This window comes from Lathamus discolor, chromosome Z (assembly GCF_037157495.1).
Source record: "Lathamus discolor isolate bLatDis1 chromosome Z, bLatDis1.hap1, whole genome shotgun sequence".
In the NCBI taxonomy this organism is placed as follows: Eukaryota; Metazoa; Chordata; class Aves; order Psittaciformes; family Psittacidae; genus Lathamus; species Lathamus discolor.
Genome location: NC_088909.1, coordinates 108,057,405 through 108,076,487, shown reverse-complemented (window position 1 = coordinate 108,076,487; position 19,083 = coordinate 108,057,405). Strand labels below are relative to the sequence as shown.

Below are 19,083 nucleotides of genomic sequence, written 5' to 3'. Positions count from 1 at the left end.
GCAAAATGCTTATGATTGTTGTTAAAACAACATTGCTAATGTAATTAGTAATATTTTATATATTTTTATATATGTATTTAAATATTGTATGTTACATTTGTATTTGACCAGGAAGAACTTATTAAATGTTACAGTAAGTAAAGGACATTGTACTCAAGTTTGGAAATGTGGAGTATGTTCACTGTTGCTAATTTGAAGGAAAAAAAAATAAAGAAGGCAACTTCTTTGTTTTGTTTTCTTCTAGCATTGCAGTCCCTGTATTCAGTCATTGCTGGACTCTTTAAACCGTGGATACTGGTCTTGGATAAGGAAGATGCAAGGTATATGTTGCATTTTAAAGTTAGATGAATTTTTGCTGAAGTAATGACTTTAGGCCTGTAAGAATGGTTTTCATTGTTGCCTGGGATTTTTTTAGTTTCTGACTGTATTATGAGTTTCTATTTAAGTAGCTGTTACCTCTGCCATATCCTAAGTAGTTACAGAACTAATTAATTATTTAAGTCTCATTTTCCAAGGCTTAAATTAAATAATAATTTTAGATTTATGAAATATCTCTGTTCCCTGACCAGAGCTTGCTTATGAGAAAAATGATTGCAATCAGTTCTGAAAACACTGAAACTTGATTTTATAGATTCGTTTTTTTAGCTTCCATAATATCTATAATTCCTTAGTTTAAAACAAAACAAAGAAAGCCAAACATACACAATCCAAAGCGGTATGTAGAGAAACTTGAGGCTAAATCAGTCCTATGATAATCTACTGTCTTGTGTACCTGTGTCTTCACATCGATAATTATTTGTAATATTATGCATTTAAATTTTACTTTCTTCCAAAACCAAAGCTTTTTGAGTTGTGAGCGCATCTTCAGCACTTGGAAGGGTGACTGCAGGTGATACGTGCTGTCATTCAGAAATTCTGGTGTTTTGCTCTTTAAGTCAGTTACAAATGTCAGATTTGTAATCACTGTTGTGATTTGTAATCAGGTAAGTCAGATTTGTAATCAGGTAATCACTGCTTACTCAGTGGTATCGTGGATCATCAGTGTGACATTACAGTATGTACTTTTTCTAAGGAAGAAGAGAAAAGTCTGAAAAAGTTGAGTTTGAGAGAACTGCTGGTGCCTGTGCTATATTGATTTACTGTGCTTTAGAATTTTTGAATATTTAAATTGTTTATGATTTGATAACTCAGCACTGAATTTATGTTGCTTTTCTTCTACTTCTCTAAGTAACCAGCCTTGCTACCCTTGGTTGGAGAGTGACACTCCTGTAGTATCCACCATGGTCTGTTTGTTTACAGATTCCATCAACCTATTGCACGAGAGCTTTAAAGGTGGGTGAAGTCTACACTGTTTTAATTTAGTGGCGCTTTCTGGCCTATCAGGTCAAAAAAGACTGTTGATTTAGATGTGGGATGTCAGGTGATTTTATCTGTTACAAACTTTTAGCCAGGCTGATCACTGCAGTGATACCAGGAGCATTTCTTTATTTCATCCTTTAAAAAACACAAATACAACATAAAAGCAATGAAGTTCTACATGGAAGGAATTTTTTAGAACTTAGAATTGTTGTCCTGCAACTTTTAATGTCCTTCTTGAGGAGGGGCATGAAATCATAAGCTTCCCTAATTGTTGATTTGGAGGAAAAAAAAATAATCTCAAAGCTTAATGTGCATTTTTTATTTTCTTTAAATTTTAGTGTAACTTCCATTTATGGTTTTTCATCTTCAGAATTGGATGTCTGTAATCAAGCTTTCCCTGATTTTTTTTCTGTTGTTGATTGAGCTGTTGTCTTTGAATCTAGATAAGTTGTTGCCAAGCCACCATGGAGCTCTTTGGTTACACCTGATGCATTACTGTGAATGCTGCACAGCCCCCAAAATGCCAGAGTTTATTCTCTATACTTTGCATACTGAGTTCAGAAAGCTTCCATGGAAGGAAATGCATCCAGACCATATGCTTATGGAAGAGTTCTTTAAAGTGAGTACACAGTATCTGTTGAATTAAGTTCATAGTGTTGCCATTGAAGACAACTGGAGAGCTGAAGACAGTTCTTCTAGCAAGTAAACTTTTAGAGTCTGTAGAAATCACAGCTGCTCATTTTGTGATTGATTTTTGTAAATGAGTGCTATTGAGTGTTAGACAAAGTTGTGTGGAGATGTAAAACTGGCAGTCTTTGTAATCTGTCATTGCTCTATCTGAAGATCTCATTACATATATAGAATCGTAGAGTAGCTTGGGTTTTATTTGATATGTATTTAGTTAAGAGTTAACGTATTTTACTGTTGTCATTTTGTTCTCATTTCTGAGTTGCCTGAGACAATGTAGAACTGCAAATGGGTGTGGAAATGCTCCAGGATTTACTGCTTATCTGTTTGGGATGAGTTCTTCATGCAGTTCTAAACAGGCTTTATTACAGCTAAGAGTTTGTAATAAATCAATTCTTTCTGGCCTGCAGTAGCTTGGTGTTCTGTATTGGTTATTTGAGAGGCTTAGACAGTTACATGTGCAACTCTTCTGGTGGGGGGTAAAATGGTGGAGAAGTGCATCTGTCTTCTCCTTTGCTGACCTAAAATGCTGCTGTGGCTACTGAAAAGTATGAAAGTATTTATATCTTGCTTTATTTTTTATATGCCTTTTTTTCATTTTTCCTTCCTAGATTGAAAGAGGCAGCCCCAAGAGTTGTTTCCTATTCTTGGGTTATGTGTTATGTGAAATAAACTGGGTCAGTGTCCTCTCTGATGCCTGGAATCCCAACCCTCATCCTCAGACTCACAGCATGATTGTCTGTTTGCTGTATATGATGGTCCTGCTGGCAAAGGAGGAACAACTTACAGGCAAAGAGGTAATTTTTGGAAAGGTTCATACCTGTCTGTCTCAGAAGAATAACAGCCCTTTGCTAGCAAAGGCAAGTAACGTTGTGCCTCGCTTGCAGAATTACTAATTCAGAAGGGGTTTTTGCATAGGTGAAATACCCCAAACAATCTTCCAGAGATGGCCAAGACTAATTCCTTATGTAAAGCGTTTTGTATAACTTGTGTGGAAAAGAACAGGAGCTGTTGTTCATTTCAAAAAGCTTCTGTTGATGCTCCAGTAGTGATGTAAAGAGTAAGGAAATAAATACAAACAGCTTCCTGGAGTTACAAAATGACTCTCTAGGCTTTGGAAAGAACAAGTAAGTACGTCAGTTTCATTAATTTTTAAAAAAATTATTAAAGCTACTGTGCAGTTGTTTCACCTTCCATTTTTAAGTCTGGGATGCTCCATCATACAGTTTTCTTTTCTCTTAAGCCAGTCTTTAGTTAAAATATGTGTTTCCTTTTTTCTTTCCTAGTTTTGGAGAGTGTTACTTACAAGCACATGCAAAGCAGAATCAGTATTATCAAAAATTTACATATGCACATATAATACATGTGCATATATGTGTACATATAGGTATATAGGTCTGCCTGGTTTGATTCAAGTAGTCTGCTGACATGAGTGCAGGTGCAGCTTTGACTGGTGTTTGTGCCTGTGGGAAGAATTGGGAGGATCACTGAATCACGTTTATTCTGTCATAGCCAGTCACGTAAATCTCCACTGTGCCTTGCTGCTTTTTCCGAGTGGCAAACATGAATGTATAGAGGGATGGTAAGGAATCATCCACTTATGAAAAGCTTATGCCTGGCTCTGTGCCTTACTGTATGCATGTTCGTGGTGTTTTCCAGCCTGATCTTCAGTGCTGGTCTTCCAGTACTGTACTACAAGTACTTCCAGTTTCTTGTGTTAAGCACAACTCAGCAGTAGGATTAGTCCCTGTGAGGTTAGGAGCAGCACTTCATCTAGGTGTAGGGTTTTTTCATTGCTGTCTAAAAGGAAAATACTTGTCTGTTTGAACATGTTTACTGTAATTGTTCAGTCCTTAACAGAAGTGCTTTTACAAACATTTATATTTTACTTTAAAATGCTCCCCTTCTAACTCCATATGATGTGATGACGAGTAACAATGATGTAACAACACCTTGAAGACCAGATACATCTTTTAAGAAGTTTTGCACTGACTGCTCCTGAGTTACTGGGGACAAATTACTTCATCTGTAGGTTGAGTTTTCTTGTTCCCTTGATCTGAAGGGGGATTTGATAATTTCTGATTTCTCAGTGCTTTTCCTGTTTCCCCAGTAATTCTGAATTAACCCCTGTATTTCTGAATTACTGGAATAGGAAAGAGAAGCACTGGGTGTTAGGATGGACTTTGCAAACCCTGGTTTTGCTATGAGTGCTCTATGGGTAAATCTTAGTCCACTGCTTCTGGAGGACTCTTGCAAAGGGGCTGGGTAATCTTCAAGAAGGCCATTTCACATCTGCTAGTTTTCTTCTAATTGTAGTGTCTTCCATTGTCTGTTTCCTCTGAGGCATTACAAGATGCTGTGTCAAGATGTCACCAGCAGCCTTTGATCAACATTGTATTCCAGTTTAGGAAAATTACCAGAGTTCACATGCTTTGACCTGTATGTATTTGCTTATCAGAAGCTTCTAAAGTTTCAAAAGATACCTGTTTGTACATTGTGTGAGTCAGCCTCAGGAATTCCCTCCTAGCCTCCATCAGTGTGTTAAACTGACACAGCCCATCACTTGTCTTTTACCTCCCAGGAGGCTCCTGTGACACCTTGACCTAAGCCTCAAACTTTCTCAGCCATATGTTCCAGTGTATGAGCAACTTGAGAGGTACTTGATGTACCAGAGTCACATTCTTGTTGGTGTAGTCTAATTTGGGTCAGTTCTGGATCATTACAATCTCTAGGTTGTGTGTCAGCACAATTCCAGTATTTGTTCATTATATAACATGCAGAAATCTGGTGCTTCTCTGTGTCTAGGGTGGCCCTTTTATATTGCAGATGTGTATGAACCCATGAGAGGAGGATGATGGTAAAGGAAGCTGTACTCTCTGCTGCTTTTAGACAGCTGTGTGCCTGCACTGCCAGTCTGAGTTGTGGACACTGTAGGCTGCTGGACAGTTCAGGATGGTATTTATGAAAATAACCACTTGAGGAGGACCCCAGGTTGGAAGATGTTCCACTGAGGAAAATTGAGATACATGGCTTCTGTCCCTGGTTCAACTGTGAACTTAGGTTTTTTAAAATTAATTTTAATGCCTTTTTTAAACCTCTGCTGAAGTGACTTTATGGTGTAGGTCTTTGTTTCTTTCTAGCTCTTTACCTGCTGAATTTTAATGTCTCTCAGTGACTTTTGAGCTTGGTTAGAGCTGCTGCAGCAGCCTGGCTACTGTTAAGTGATGCTAGAAGTGACATACATGGGCTGGCTTTCTGCTTGCATAAGAAGCCAGACTCCCAGTGGTCATCTGTTTCTGTTGGGTTTCTGCTCCATCTCCTTCAAATTTCGGAGTCTGGTCTTCCTTCCGGTATTGAGTACTGTGAACGTTAATTTTAAACCCTGAAGAAGGTCAAGCTTAGACTAATGTCTTTAAATCTTCAGGAATCACCACTCATAAACCTTCTTGGACAGACCAGCTCCCTTCCTTGGCAGCTTGTGGGAATTTCATCTTACCAAAGTATCATCAGCTACTGCAACAGTCACTATCCTCCCTCTGTTATCCTTGCTAAGGATGCTGCAGCTGAACTGATCGTGAAGCTCCTGAAAATCTCAGCAGGCTTTGGTGCATCTTCAGACAGTCATGTCCACCTTGTAAGTTGAACTGGATTTGCAGTGTCCCTTGAGCTTTTCTTGTCATTTGTGTGTTCTGCTTTTGTATATTATAGAGTGTGGAAAGAGTTCTAGGCATGATCTTTCTTTCCTAATTTATTTAAATTTCGGTTAACAGGATGCAACACTGAAGTGCCAAGCATACATTCGCCAGGTGGTTCAGTTTCTCAGCACCTTAGAACAAAGTGGAAAGATTACTCTTGCAGTTCTGGAACAAGAAATGTCCAAGTTGCTAGATGACATTGTCATCTTTAATCCTCCAGGTTTGTGTTAAAGAAGTGGCAAACTACTTTAAAGCTGTGAAGATCCCTTATTCTACTGCATGGCTTGTTGAGCATCTGTGACTGTGTAACTACATGCATTACTCTAATATCTTTTTGAGCAGCAGGGCATGTTGCCTTGATGTATACATAGGTGGTATATTAGCACAACACAAAAATATGAATGTTAGCCTGTAGAGCTGTTAAGAGTGACAGAACCAAAACTAGAAACAGGGATTATGTTGTGAGGAAAAAATCGACCAATATACAGGAGTTTGACAGATTCTATTTTGTGTTCTCTATTTCTTTTAGTATTTTTTTAAATTTTATTTGCATCTTTATTAAAAGGAAGGATAACACAATTACTCTCATTGTCCTTCAGGGATGGGATTCTAGAAAGAGTTCCAACCTGTTGTGCAATTTGGAAAACTGACTGTTGAAGTAGGGGAATGATATTGATATACACTAGTAGTATGGTATGTCCACACTTACAGCATTTGTATCTTTCTCATTTCTATTACTAATACCAGCCTGAGCTTCCTCTACCAAACCAAAACTTCAGGTGAAATCAGCTGTCTTGCTGTGCTACACAGCAAGTCAGGAGTCGTGTGTCTTCCTGTCCATTACTCATGTAGCTCATGAGAGTGAGAACTGTCTCTTTCACTACTTGTATTGCTACTTAGAGAAGCTCTGTAGGATACCCCCATAGTCAGTAAAATTCTTTGTGACTTGAAGAGAAGTGAAGGCTTACCTGTTGCGGCTGATGCTTCTTGTAGCTGAGATATTCTGGACAAGACAGGAGCTCTAGTGTCAGAGGTACAGATCTGTTTCATGAACCCCTGCGCACGCTTGTTTATGTTTAAGGGCTGAGAGAATGCTGTCTTGCTCAACCAGACTGTGGAGTGCAGGAGGGTCACTGGTGCAGTGCCACGAAAGCAGTGGTGTGTGTAAGATTTAGCTTCTCTGTGAGGCATGAAGGAGGCCCGCAGAAGTTTTTGGAAGAGGCTCTGGGGCACCTCCTTGAGGCCAGGAGAACCATTTCAGTACATGGACACTGGAACCCAAATTCAGCTTCTCCACTGAACACTTTCTGTAGGTACTGGGAAAAGTCTCTTGCTCATTACACACCTCAGTTCCCTGCCTGCATTTACAAAACGGCAGTAAGACCCCCATTCCTTGCAGTCTCTTCCCTTTTCGACGTAGTTCATCATTCCTTAAACAGAGAGACACCTGATAAGGCCGCACAGCAGAGTACACTGGAGCCCATCTTTCACGTAGGGTCTTTTACCAAGACAACAGTGCAAATAAATTGAATGATAAAGCATGTTTACAGTCTCCAAGATGAACTCTGGTATAAAATCACAGTTTAAAGCACAGCTTAGAGTGAAACAAACAAGATTTTAGATTATTCAACTTAAGATACAACAGACATGAGCCCTGAAATGTTACAATCCCCTCATGCCTTTCAGGGTTTCCTGCTAATCCCAGTGTTCAGTCCCATAATATCTTTCTGAAACTATCTGACTTTCAGATATGGACCTGCAAATGCGTCACATGGCCCTCAGCAGCCTCTTTACAGAAACACTGATGATGGTGAACAATTCTAGAGTGACAACTGCTGAGTCTCTGCGAGGGAGCTTGCGAAAGTGGGTTGACAGCAAAGTGCACGGGTTGCTGGCAATGCCCCTCCTCACAGCAGCGTGTCAGAGCCTGGCCTCTGTGCGGCACATGGCAGAGATGACAGAAGCCTGTATCACTGCTTACTTCAGTGAAGGTAGGAGCCTGTCTTCTGCTGTTTGTCTCAAAAAGTTTGATTAGTCTTGGATGCCCATTGAATACAAATCATCTGGAATACTTATAGCTTCACTCTATGTAGCACTGGAACTGGGTTTTAATCTGGTTTCCGTAATCAAAGCCACTTTCTTTGTATCTGATGGCTCCCAAAGCTAGATAGAGAGAAGTTAAGCCATTGTGGTTTGAGTTTTGCAACTCCTCTAATTGTGTTTTCTTAAGAACCATACCTGACTCTGTGAAAACCAGTTTGCTCTGTGTAATGGTTGCCATTTTTCCAGCTAAAAGGGAAGACTTTTTAAAAACAAGGAATCATCCCAAGAGAACAAACCAAGTATTTTTCTGCTCCTTTAGTGTTCTATAGGCTAATTTAAGAAGAAATCAGTCTTGATTGGTAAAATTCTGAGGGTTTTTTCTCTTTTTTATGTGATTCCCCCCTCCCTTTCTGCTTATATAATCCTTGTGGAACCACATTTTGGTTTCTTCCACATTCTGTGTGATCGGATTTCAGTACACCTGAAGGAAAGATTTAAAATTCCATTGTTAAAATTCCTGAATTTAATCCTGACTGCTGGGGAAGTATCTTGCCTTGGCCTCAAGGAGGTGCCATATGATAGTGGAGTTTTTCTTTTGTCTCCATCAGAGTAGCATGGCACGCTGATTACCTGGAAAATAGCTAAACTGGCCCAAATTCTGTGTTACAGGAATACAGGAAAATAAGTGCTGCTTTCTCACGCACTCTTTGTTCTGTTCTTTTGTTTTATTTACAGATTCTCCTCACCACCAGGATTTAGGCTGGGGCCCTATACTTGCCTCCCTCCAAGTTCCTGAGCTAACCATGGAAGAATTCCTGCAGGAGTGTCTGTCTTTAGGAAGCTACTTGACCCTATATGTCTACCTGCTGCAGTGCCTAAACACTGACCAGACTCTTACCAATGAAATGAAGATCCTGCTAACCTTCAGCAAATGGCTGGAACAAGTGTACCCAAGGTAGAAAACTCAAGGCTTCTGAATATGCTTTGACTTTTAATTAGGTTGTCGTTGTATAGGCAGTATAATTAGGTAGCCAGGTTAATTAGGTAATTTTTACCATGCTGCTGAATGAAATGCAAGCCCTTCTATATCCACTGTTAGGGAGTCTGTCCAACCTCAGTGCCAACACTAATAGTTGTTGTGGTTAAACAGGAGAAAGAATTTTACTTGAACACTTCTGGTGCAGTTTGAGTCAGTTTTCAGTCAGATAAACTTGATTTCAGTGGCAGCCTGAATTTGTGCTGAATTAAAATGACTTAAGCAAACCCTAAATCACTGGTTTCACTTCGGAGAATGTCCACTAGGTGGGATGTGTTATGTGCTAAATCCTCAGTTTGGCGCTGAGAGACGTCGTGGTCAGAACTGCTTAATGGGGACTGTACAGGAGAACTGAACCACGTCTGAATTCAGTGGATCTGGTGGGGTGCCCAGAGTTAGGGACCTGTAAAACAACTTGCTAGATAACAGAGTTCTGGGAGGGGGAAGGATGAATAGCTTTGGGGTTTAAATAATAATACCTTGTACTTAAAGTATGTAACAACTGTATCTACAGTTGCTGCTGAAATTGCCAGAGTTTGGTGAATATTTTTCCATATTAATATTGCTAATATTAATATTTGCTGTGAAGGAATGCTTTGGGAAAATATCTGTTCCCACTATTTCTGGAAATTCAAAGAATCCCTTCACTGTTGTAGGTACCATAGTAATTCAATTGCCAAAGTGTGAAGGAGACAGCAAAGCCACTATACACAGCAAATTAAAGCTTGCTCTAAACATCAAAGCTGAGAGTGCCTGGGGTGGGAAATGACTGGGTGGAGTAATGTGAAGATAGTCTGATGCAGGAAACTCGTGCTGATGCTTTATGTGGAAAATCTGAGCTTGTCAACTTAAACTGCAAACTGTTTTGGAAAGAATAAAAATATCATAGGGGGAACTTCACTTTGTGCTTTGCTTAACAAAAATCTTCAGTGTTTCCTTTTCTACATGATCATATCAAAAGTCTAAATTGTTGTGGAAACAATAGCTAGTGCTTCCTAAAATGTTTTATTGGTAAGTAAAGAAAAAAGGGTAGAGATACAGCTTCATTCCTTTTATGCCGAGTCTTAGACAAGTTTAAATCCACTTATGGCTGCAGTATAATTTATTCTTAATTGTAAAACTTTAAAGGAAGCATTGTTCTTTGTCCTTTTATAAACCCTTAAAACTTGCTAGCTGATTTGTGCATCACGTCCGTAACAACAGCAGTTACAGCAGTATGGTATCTGGTGGTAGTATAGTTATGCTCTAAGATTAGCTGTCGTTAATTAACCATCTGGGTTCTTCATGAGCATAATGGGGAGAGTTGCAAACTTCTTAACCAATGCATCTGACTTTTTTATTCATATTTTGTTTTATTTTATTCTTTAAATCTTACCTAAAGCTCAGCAAAGGAAGAGGCAAAGTTGTTTCTTTGGTGGCATAAAGCCATGCAGCTATCCTTGATTCAGATGGAGCATGATGACACTGTTCTGGTTGAATCTGTCATTCAGACACTGCTGTCAATCCAGGGCAGGCAGAGTCAGCTGGCTGAAGAGAGATTGACTTCTGGAATACTTGGTGCTATCGGGCTAGGCAGGAGATCTCCTTTGTCACCCAGGTAAGGGCTGAAGGTAAATTAATTGATTTGAATCATCATGTTAAAAAGCTGCAGCCTGTATCCAGATTGCACAGTACAATGTCAAAAGATGTTCTGAATGCATGCCGTGCCTCAATCTATAAGGTTGTTTGGGCCCATCACAGAAAAAAATGTGCACATGTTTTAAACTTGTTAGGAAATGAATATGAGCTTCTGCAAAGTTTGCAGTGGAAATGGAAGGAAAATGGAGTGATTTGTGATTCTAGCTTAATGTCCATCTCAGCAAAGTTTATAGAGAGTCTGTTTATTAAAGGAAGATACTTCTGCCTCATCTGTAGAAGATAATTTGAGTTGTCCTCACAAGAATTTTATATGATCACATGCACATTGCCTTTTCCATCTTACCCTGGAGGTGTCTGAAATCTTAAGAGAAACTCAAAGAATTATGTGCTTGTCTGTTACTCACTTTACCTTCTAAAGAGAGACACCAAGTTTGGTTATTAGGTATTAAAATCAAGTTCACCTTGAAAGAATACTACAAAAAAAAAAATACTTAAAATGTTTGTGGAACATCAATTCAAAACAGTACCTAAACATAACACTGTGTTTATAAAAACCTTCTGGTATGCAATCCTGTTGAAATTGCTCTGAAATCTTAGTCTTGTTAACTCTTTCTTTGTTTCGGGTGATAAGAATGTTTCAAAGGCTAAGTGAAGAAGTATTTCAGATCTGACCTGAGGTCTTTAGTTAATCTTGGAACAGATGTAATATTTCATATGTATGGTATTTTATTGTTCTCTAGTATGTATGATATCCTATTATGTATATATTAAAGTGATGCATTTATTTCTAATGCATTTAGAAAAAGGTTCTCTAAAGCCATTACTATGTTTCTCATAGAGATGCCTCATGGGATAGAACCTCAGTTTATCTGCTGTTGGAAGACTTGCAAATTTGATACCACCTTCTCTCTCTGTCCTTTCCCTATACAAGGTTTCGGGTGGTTGCCCGCAGTTTGTCAGCCTTCCTCCTGGTGCAGATTCCTGCGGAGGGTCAAGTCCGCCTGAAAGCAGGGTCAGAGCCAAAGCTGTCGCTGAAGGCCCAGCAGGTAGTGTGTGCCAGTTGCTGGCTTATTGACATGCCTTCTTTGTGTCCTTGCTCAGATTGTGGGTTAAAGCTTGTAAGAGTCACTATACAAGCATTCCTTCAAGCTAAATCATGCTCTCAGCTTGTTAATTTTGTTTGACACTGAATGCCCTCAGTCTTTCTTTGCTACTGCTTTTTTCCTGGCTCTAAATTGTGAATTTCAGAAGCAGGTTGTGGCTTCCATGTATTGTCTCAGGGAAGGGGGTATATCGTGAACTTCTTGCGCGTTGTTTTGCCGTACACCAAAACATCATCTTGGAATTTGCTAGAGACAAGGCCAGCTGCAGCATAGACCAGGTGATGAAGTGAGTTTGCTGAACTCTGGTAGTGGGGCTGTGTGTCTGAGCCTTAAGCTAAAGTGATCCTACATAAAACTGTTTATACAGCCTTGTGTATTAATATGAAGGCATCATTTTCTAGTCTTGCATGCTGTAAAGATGCAGGTGAACTTACTGTGTCTGTAAACAGAACATTTTGGAGCATAGCACATGGAAGGAATTTAAAGCAAACAGGAAAAAAACAAAGCTGCTGTGATTGCACTGCTTTCGAGTGATAAAGCAGAGCTGCATTCACACTAACATTTGTTTATATGAGATCAGGGCTTAAAAGCCCTGTGACAAATAAACATTACTTCTTTAGCATGTGCACTCACTGTGTTGTTGTATCACTAAGTACATGAGAAGAGGAAGGAGGAGTTGATAAGAAACCAAAGCAAAGTAACATACTTGGTACAATTTGTTTCTCTTCTCTCAGAAATTAATGAACCTTGTCCAGACATATTTCTAGTGTTTCCCCTGACTGGTACTGCCAGCATAGGCTCTTTTACATACAATTTCTAGCTTGGCATTGTCTCTTAAATATTATTAATGGGAGCAAAACAATACTTTCATGAAAGTAAGATGTTCAGAAGAAGCAAATAATTGTGTTGCCGTTTGTACTTTGGTGCACTTTCCTTAGAACTGTGCCTTTGAGTTCATGAAGTGAATATTTGACAGTGTATTTAATAACATATATTTAGTAATGATAGTATATTAGTAATATATCTAGTAATAATAGTAATATGTTTAGTAATAATAGTATATTTAGTAGTATCTGTCAGGTTATAGTTCCTAACAAGCCCTGATGAAACAGGTATGTTGATTTCAGGGAGTGAACAGCTTGAAAAATGCGAGTTAATTTGAAACACTTCTATGTGATTGTATTTTACAAATGTTGTGTTATGAATACTCCGGGTTCTCTGGCACATAAGGGTCTTTTAGTAGAATTGTGCATGTGGTGGCTTACAAACTGGTCTATTGTGGACCAAAGTACTCACAGCTAACAGAATTTTCCCTTGTATCTATAGGCACTGACTGTTCTTGGATCTATGGCCTCAAACAAACAATATATGGATTATCAAGAGCAGCTCTCCCAGGCTTCTCTGTTCATCAAGCATCCAGAGCATTGTCTTCGAGATTGCAATAATCTTCTGGCTCTCCTTATTAACACTCTATATCCAGAAGTGCATTATTTGGATAGCATACGGTAGCAGCACTGAGCTCACAGATTCATCATAGAGTCATGGAATCAGCTGGGTTGGAAGTGATCTTGAAGATCAAGTCCAGCCATTACGCCAGGACTGCCAACATGTCGTGGTTTAAACAAAGTCAGCCATAAATCATGCAATTGCCCTCTCACTACCCGCCCCTTCTTGCCCTCCCCCTACTCCTGGAGGGACGGAGAGGAGAATCGAACAGAATGCAACTCCCACAGGTTGAGATAAGAACAGTTTAGTAAACTAAGGTATAACACAAACCACTACTGCTGCCACCAGTAACAATAATGATAAAGGAAATAACAAGGGGAAAGAATACACCACCTCACCACCAGCTGACCAATAACTCACCCAACCCCAGCCAACCTAGCACTGACCGAGTACCTCGTCCCACCCTGCAGTGAACTAGCCTTTCCGGGGTAACTCTTCATTACATCCTGGGCAAGACGTGCTGTGGTATGGAATATGGCTAGCTTGGGTCAGGTGTCCTGTGTCTGCTTCCTCCCAGCCTCCCCTCCTCCCTGGCAGAGCATGAGGCTCAGAAAGTCCTTGGTCAGACCAAACATTTGTGTTATCAGCTCTGTTCCCAGGCCAGAAGTCAAAACACAGCACTTCACCAGCTACTAAGAAGGAGAAAAATGACTGCTACTGCTTAACCCAGGACACAAGGCTACCATTAAACAACATGACCACATCTGCACGGTTTATGAACGCTTCCAAGGATGATTCCCAGGGCACTTCCCACTGCCCTGGGAAGCCTCTTCCAATGCCTGATTGTCCTCTCTGAAGGAATTTTCCCAAATATCCAGTCTAAACCTCCCCTGGCTCAGCTTGAGGCTGTGACTTCTTGTCCCATCATCCAATGTTAATTATTCTGGTTTACATAGGATGTTGTTACTGCACAAGTAATTTTTACCTTCCACTTTTAATCAAGTCCAGAAATGTGAATGGGAACTGGACACTGGCAAGTTTTCGTATTTTCAATGTTTTCTTTCTTTTGGTTTGTTGGCCTGTGGAATTGCTTAGTTTTTGTTGACTGGAAACACTTGAATATCTTCCTGTGTATGGTGCAGGAGGATACGTGAGGATAGGTGTACAAATCATTAGCCAGCAAAGCTTACCCTGTGGCATCTTAAGTTTTTGCTTTGTGCTTTTTATTTTTCACCATGCCATCACTCAGCCCAGTTCAAAGTGAGTGAAGTATTATGTATGAAAGAGGTTTTGACTTTCTTAACCATTCTAACTTGATCTTATGTGAGTGTGTCTGGAGACTGGTGAAATCTCTGTATTTGGAAAAAATAGTGTTTTAAATTTTGACTTTTTTTTCTTGCTGTCCCACAGAAGTCTGTAGTTGGAAGGCATGCTTACAATCTTCTCCCACTTCCGTAAATACAAACTAGAAAAAGAACTTTGGGGTTTCCTATTTTCTAAATACTAGTGAATACGCATATATATTACTTGATTAAATGCAGGTAACTTCTAGCCAAGTTCTTTTTAAGTCAGGGGATTTAAATGCTGAGACGCATCTTCTGTATCTCCAGTGTCTGGCAGGGGATCATTCAGTTATGTTCTTGTCAGATAGGATTCCTTAATTCTGAAAGTCTGGTTGTTTAGGAAATACTGATTTAACAGGTGGATACCTGCCATGTAAGTTTATGTTCTGGCAGAACTTTAGAAGATATTGTGTAAAGGTATTTTTCTTGTATTGAAATTGGTGATCACTTGTTTCAAATTCTGTTGCCAAAGCTTGAACCATGAGTCTGTAAATCTGCTGTCTCAGCTGAATAATAGCTGGTTTTGTTGCCTTGTCTGATCATAAGATGCACTTTTGTTCAGGGAAAGCAGAAGGTGAGTGTCCCCAGTTGCTTGTCAATTGTCCCTGTCATTACTGATCTATTTGAAGTGACCCGTGATTCTGCAGTCCCAATCCATACACCTCTATGAAGGAATGCTGACTGCCTCTTCTCTTCCTCCATTAATTGTGCCTTTATGACATGGTTACGCATGGTACTTGGTACATGTATCATGTTGGTACATGTTTATAACATGTTACACATGGTTAAAAGATTAGTTCTGGTCACTAGAGGAAGGAAGTGTGCTACCTACTGTCTGGTCAGTGATGCTTTGAAGTTTTGCTGTGGTTCTGGTGTTCTTGGAGAAGAAAACACCTATTTTTTCCTTCACAGATTCTGCTAACTGTGCCAGCTGGGTCATTGAATCACCTTTATCTTAATGTGGTCTTATTGTTCTTTGCTCTAACTGTGAGCCTATACATATACATGCATATGTACATCCCTCTGTATATTAACCAGATAGCAATGCAGCATGGTTTTTAACAGACTCTTTTGGAAAATTCATGTCTGGAAGAATACATTCTGCTGCTTTCCCACCCCCTGCCCAAAGACTTAAAATCGCTGGTTTTATTAGGTTTAATGTTACAGATCAGTTGCATAAAAATGTGAAAAAGTCAGAAATATATATGTTTGACATGCACTTTGCAAATGAGATGTTGTTTCAGCTTTTGAGTTTTTACAAATGTATTTATAATATGCTTTATCTTCAAAGACTATACAAAATAAAAATGAAAAGTCAAGTAATTTGTGACAAGCACTATGGTATTTTCAACCTGTTGGAAGAATTCAAGTTAGGTAGTAATTGTTCTTTGAGAGGAAGGTATGATGGGGAATGCCAGCTCAGTTGATGAAGGTCTGGAGACTATTCTCTTCAACATTCTGGAGTTGATGTGTGTGATGCAACAGCCTGGTTTTGTGCCGAGAGGCAAGGAGAAATTAAATTTATGTAATGGCAGAAATAATGCTTCTCTGTCCTGGCAAAATCTCTCAAACCTCTGTAGGAATGTGACTGTAGGGCTGTGCACTGGTTTGGTTCTTTCAGCACTCACAACTGACCTAGGCTGGAATTTGGTATTTATACCAAATGAGGGAAAATCTGAATGTGTGTAGGTAAGTGGGAGAAAACTCTGCCTCCAGTGCTGGTGGTACAGCAATTTTGCTGAGGGCTTTGCTGGTGAGAAGGGCTGAAGCAAGGTGTTGCTGCTATCAGCAAACACTGCTGACACCACCATCATGTCCATTTCTTTTCACTATTGTAACATCTCCCTGAATAACAGTGCTTAAAAAGAGAGGCTTTGGACAAGGGCCTGTAGGGACAGGACAAGGGGGAATGGCTTTAACCTTCCAGAGGGGAGATTGAGACCAGCTCTTGGGTAGTTCTTCCCTGTGAGGGTGCTGAGGCGCTGGCTCAGTGTGCCCAGAGAAGCTGTGCCTGCCTCATCCCTGGCAGTGTTCAAGGCCAGGTTGGATGAGGCTTAGAGCAATCTGCTCTAGTGGAAGATGTCCCTGCCTGTGGCAGGGGGTTGGAACTGGTTGAGCTTTAAGGTCCCTTCCAACACAAACCAGTCCTTGAGTCTATGAAAAGTAATAGAAAATATACTGGTACCTTTTTTTTTTTACCATTTCTTGATCAAATAATTCTGATGAAAATTATTTGTTTATCATGGCTAAAGTGCTCTCAATAGTACTATGGTGAGCACCAAGAATTCTGGAGAATTCCCTGTGAGCTACTGCTTTTGCTGTGTGTGTCACACCAAACCAGTCTTCTGGCTACCATGGTAGTGGAAGAAGTCTGAACCTATGCTTTCCTCAAGTACAGGGGAACATTTTTATTAAGTAACAGATCCACTGGCAGTTCTCTGTTGCAAATATGAACACCGGATCCTAGGGTTTTATTCTCCCTAAAAATAGTGGTGCCCAAATAAGTGGTGCCCAAAAGATTGATGACTTGTTTCTTCTTGTTTTACTGGAAAGGTTTTAATCTTCTCTCTACTTCACACCTTTCCTTCTACCCTGAACTGCAGGGTTTTGTTCACATCAGGTCTTGTTCACATCATAAATGTCACCAGGTAATCTCAGAAGGAGAACAGTTTTGTGTTGATTTTAGCACTGTAGCTTGCAATGGAAGGAGATGAAATTGGAATGTCAGCTTAAAGTGTGCCTTTTGGGTAATTGGTGCAGTTTAGTTGGGGAATGAGTATCTCTTTTGTCTTGCACAGCAGATGTTGCATTGGGATGAATTGTTGCCTGTGGACTGCAGCTTAAGTATTAATTAAGAAAATTGAGGACAAATGGGGAAATGGACCTAACAGCTGAATGTGGCATTAATTTAAGGCAGTGGAGTGGAAAACCAGAAGCTGAACAGCAAGGTGCATGAGACATACTCCTATGCAGGGTGACTCCACAGCATCCCACAGGGGCTGTGGTGGTGTGGGGATGGGAGCTGCTACCACTGACTCTGGAAGCTGCTCATCAGAGCAATGGCCAAATCCTCCCAAACACTGTGTGTGAACTTGGGGGGAAAAGGGATTGAACTGGAACACATTTATTAGACGCCAGATAAGGACTACTGGAAACCTCCTGGCATGTGTCCTGCTGTGTTTGGTCGCTCCTACACTGTTTTGAGTGGTGCTTTGAGTCCCTGGTGAGGAGCAGGACCTGCCAACATGGGGCTTCTTCCTCACGTGCCTCCTGGGCAGGTTGGGGTGCAGTGGGCACCTACCACACCATCACTTCTGTTTGTTGGCCTGCTAACATTGACCTGTAATCTGTCAGCAGGCTTATCACCTGCCCCTGAACAGTGCCCTGTTGTTGCTGTTGCACTCTCACATTAAGGACAGCTCCTCATCCTCAGCTTGTCCTTCCTGAAGAGGCTTTATCCATCCATGGCAGCACTTCAGGCTTTTGAGCTGCCTCATAGCATCTCTGTCATGCCAATGAGGCTGTACCTGTGCAACTGTACATGGACCTCTCAGTTCCTCCTGCTTGTTCCCCCTGTTGAGAGGCACTTGGCTGTGCTGATTTCTCAGAACAGGTATGAGAGCTTTCCCCACAACGCTGTCCTGTAGGCACATTATTGTGCATATACACTGGAGTGGGCTCCTTCCACTCCACTGCTGGCTACGGGGTCTCTCCTCTGCACCTCTCCCATACCCTTTGCTTTCCAAAGAACAGAACAGCAGGTAGTGAGAGGGAAAGGCTGGGAGCAGACTCTTCCCATTGAAGATCGATTTAGATGGATGGGTTGGAGGTCTCTTACTAGGAGGACCAGCAGGATTCAGGCAAACTAATTCCTCTGTTTCTCCTAGGGCTGTAGTGGGGTTCCTGTACCTGGATATCCTTATTCTTCCATTTCCTGCACTTTAACATTGGCTGTGCTCTGGAAGCCAAGTAAGTGAAAGTCAGTGCTAATCCATGAGTTTTCTTACATCTAAATTGCTGCAGCTATTCTGTGCTGTCCATTTGCTGTCAGCACACCTGTGCATCCCAGGTGGGTTTTGGGGTATGAGGTCTGATACTTCTATTTGGACCCCAATTGCTTGAGTTACAGAAGTAGTTTTCAAGAGAAGAATCCTGTAAGCCAAACCCCAACCCCATACATAGATAGAAATGGGTTCTCATTACTCTATGTCTATAAACCATAAGGGCTTATAAATCCAATTCAGTTTGTTCAGCTAGTATTTCTGAGGTCTCTTCCTGTGATACCTCTGAAACTGAGCTTACTGGTCGATGACTATGCTGTCTGCTATAACTTCATTTTTCTCTTTGCATCTTTCCCTTTTTTTTATTAAATGTAGCTTTTCCACTGCTGGGATTTTAAACTGTGATCTAAAAAATCAGGTTAAAGTATTTCCTTGTATTTATTATTTCTTTATTTATGTATTTTCCCTTGTTACCCTCTCCAAGTAATTTAAAGTTGTGCTTTCCTTTCCCAGTGAAGGGGTGAACTTTAAAGTAACAGTTCCCAGGGTGGGGATGAGCTTGCAGCAGAACCACAGGCTTGATGGTGATTCATGAGCAGCTTGGGCTACCAAAAGCAGGATTGTTACTGGGAGAGTTTTGGAGCCGCTGCACTGGCATTATTGTATAGAGCATTGAATCCAGGGATACAAACCTGAAAGTAAGTTCTTGTCACCACTTCCTGTCTTTCGATT

At 40.4% G+C, this 19,083-nt stretch overlaps 1 protein-coding gene across 4 annotated transcripts in view; it reads left to right on the top strand.

The window, feature by feature from the left end:
- The window catches only part of EPG5 (ectopic P-granules 5 autophagy tethering factor), a 78,126-nt gene extending 62,453 nt beyond the window's left edge, over nucleotides 1–15,673 (top strand). For 3 of the 4 annotated variants that reach the window (XM_065661767.1, XM_065661768.1, XM_065661766.1), the window contains 11 exons: nucleotides 245–320; nucleotides 1,229–1,332; nucleotides 1,803–1,978; nucleotides 2,658–2,843; nucleotides 5,471–5,680; nucleotides 5,817–5,961; nucleotides 7,490–7,732; nucleotides 8,520–8,739; nucleotides 10,202–10,417; nucleotides 11,390–11,504; nucleotides 12,888–15,673. In XM_065661767.1, coding sequence (XP_065517839.1) covers nucleotides 245–320; nucleotides 1,229–1,332; nucleotides 1,803–1,978; nucleotides 2,658–2,843; nucleotides 5,471–5,680; nucleotides 5,817–5,961; nucleotides 7,490–7,732; nucleotides 8,520–8,739; nucleotides 10,202–10,417; nucleotides 11,390–11,504; nucleotides 12,888–13,070 — 1,874 coding nt within the window. In that variant the 3' untranslated portion in view covers nucleotides 13,071–15,673. Of the gene's footprint in view, nucleotides 1–244; nucleotides 321–1,228; nucleotides 1,333–1,802; nucleotides 1,979–2,657; nucleotides 2,844–5,470; nucleotides 5,681–5,816; nucleotides 5,962–7,489; nucleotides 7,733–8,519; nucleotides 8,740–10,201; nucleotides 10,418–11,389; nucleotides 11,505–12,887 lie in introns of those variants that run through there. The other variant, XR_010608603.1, reaches the window with a different exon arrangement.
- Nucleotides 15,674–19,083: the final 3,410 nt, after the last annotated feature.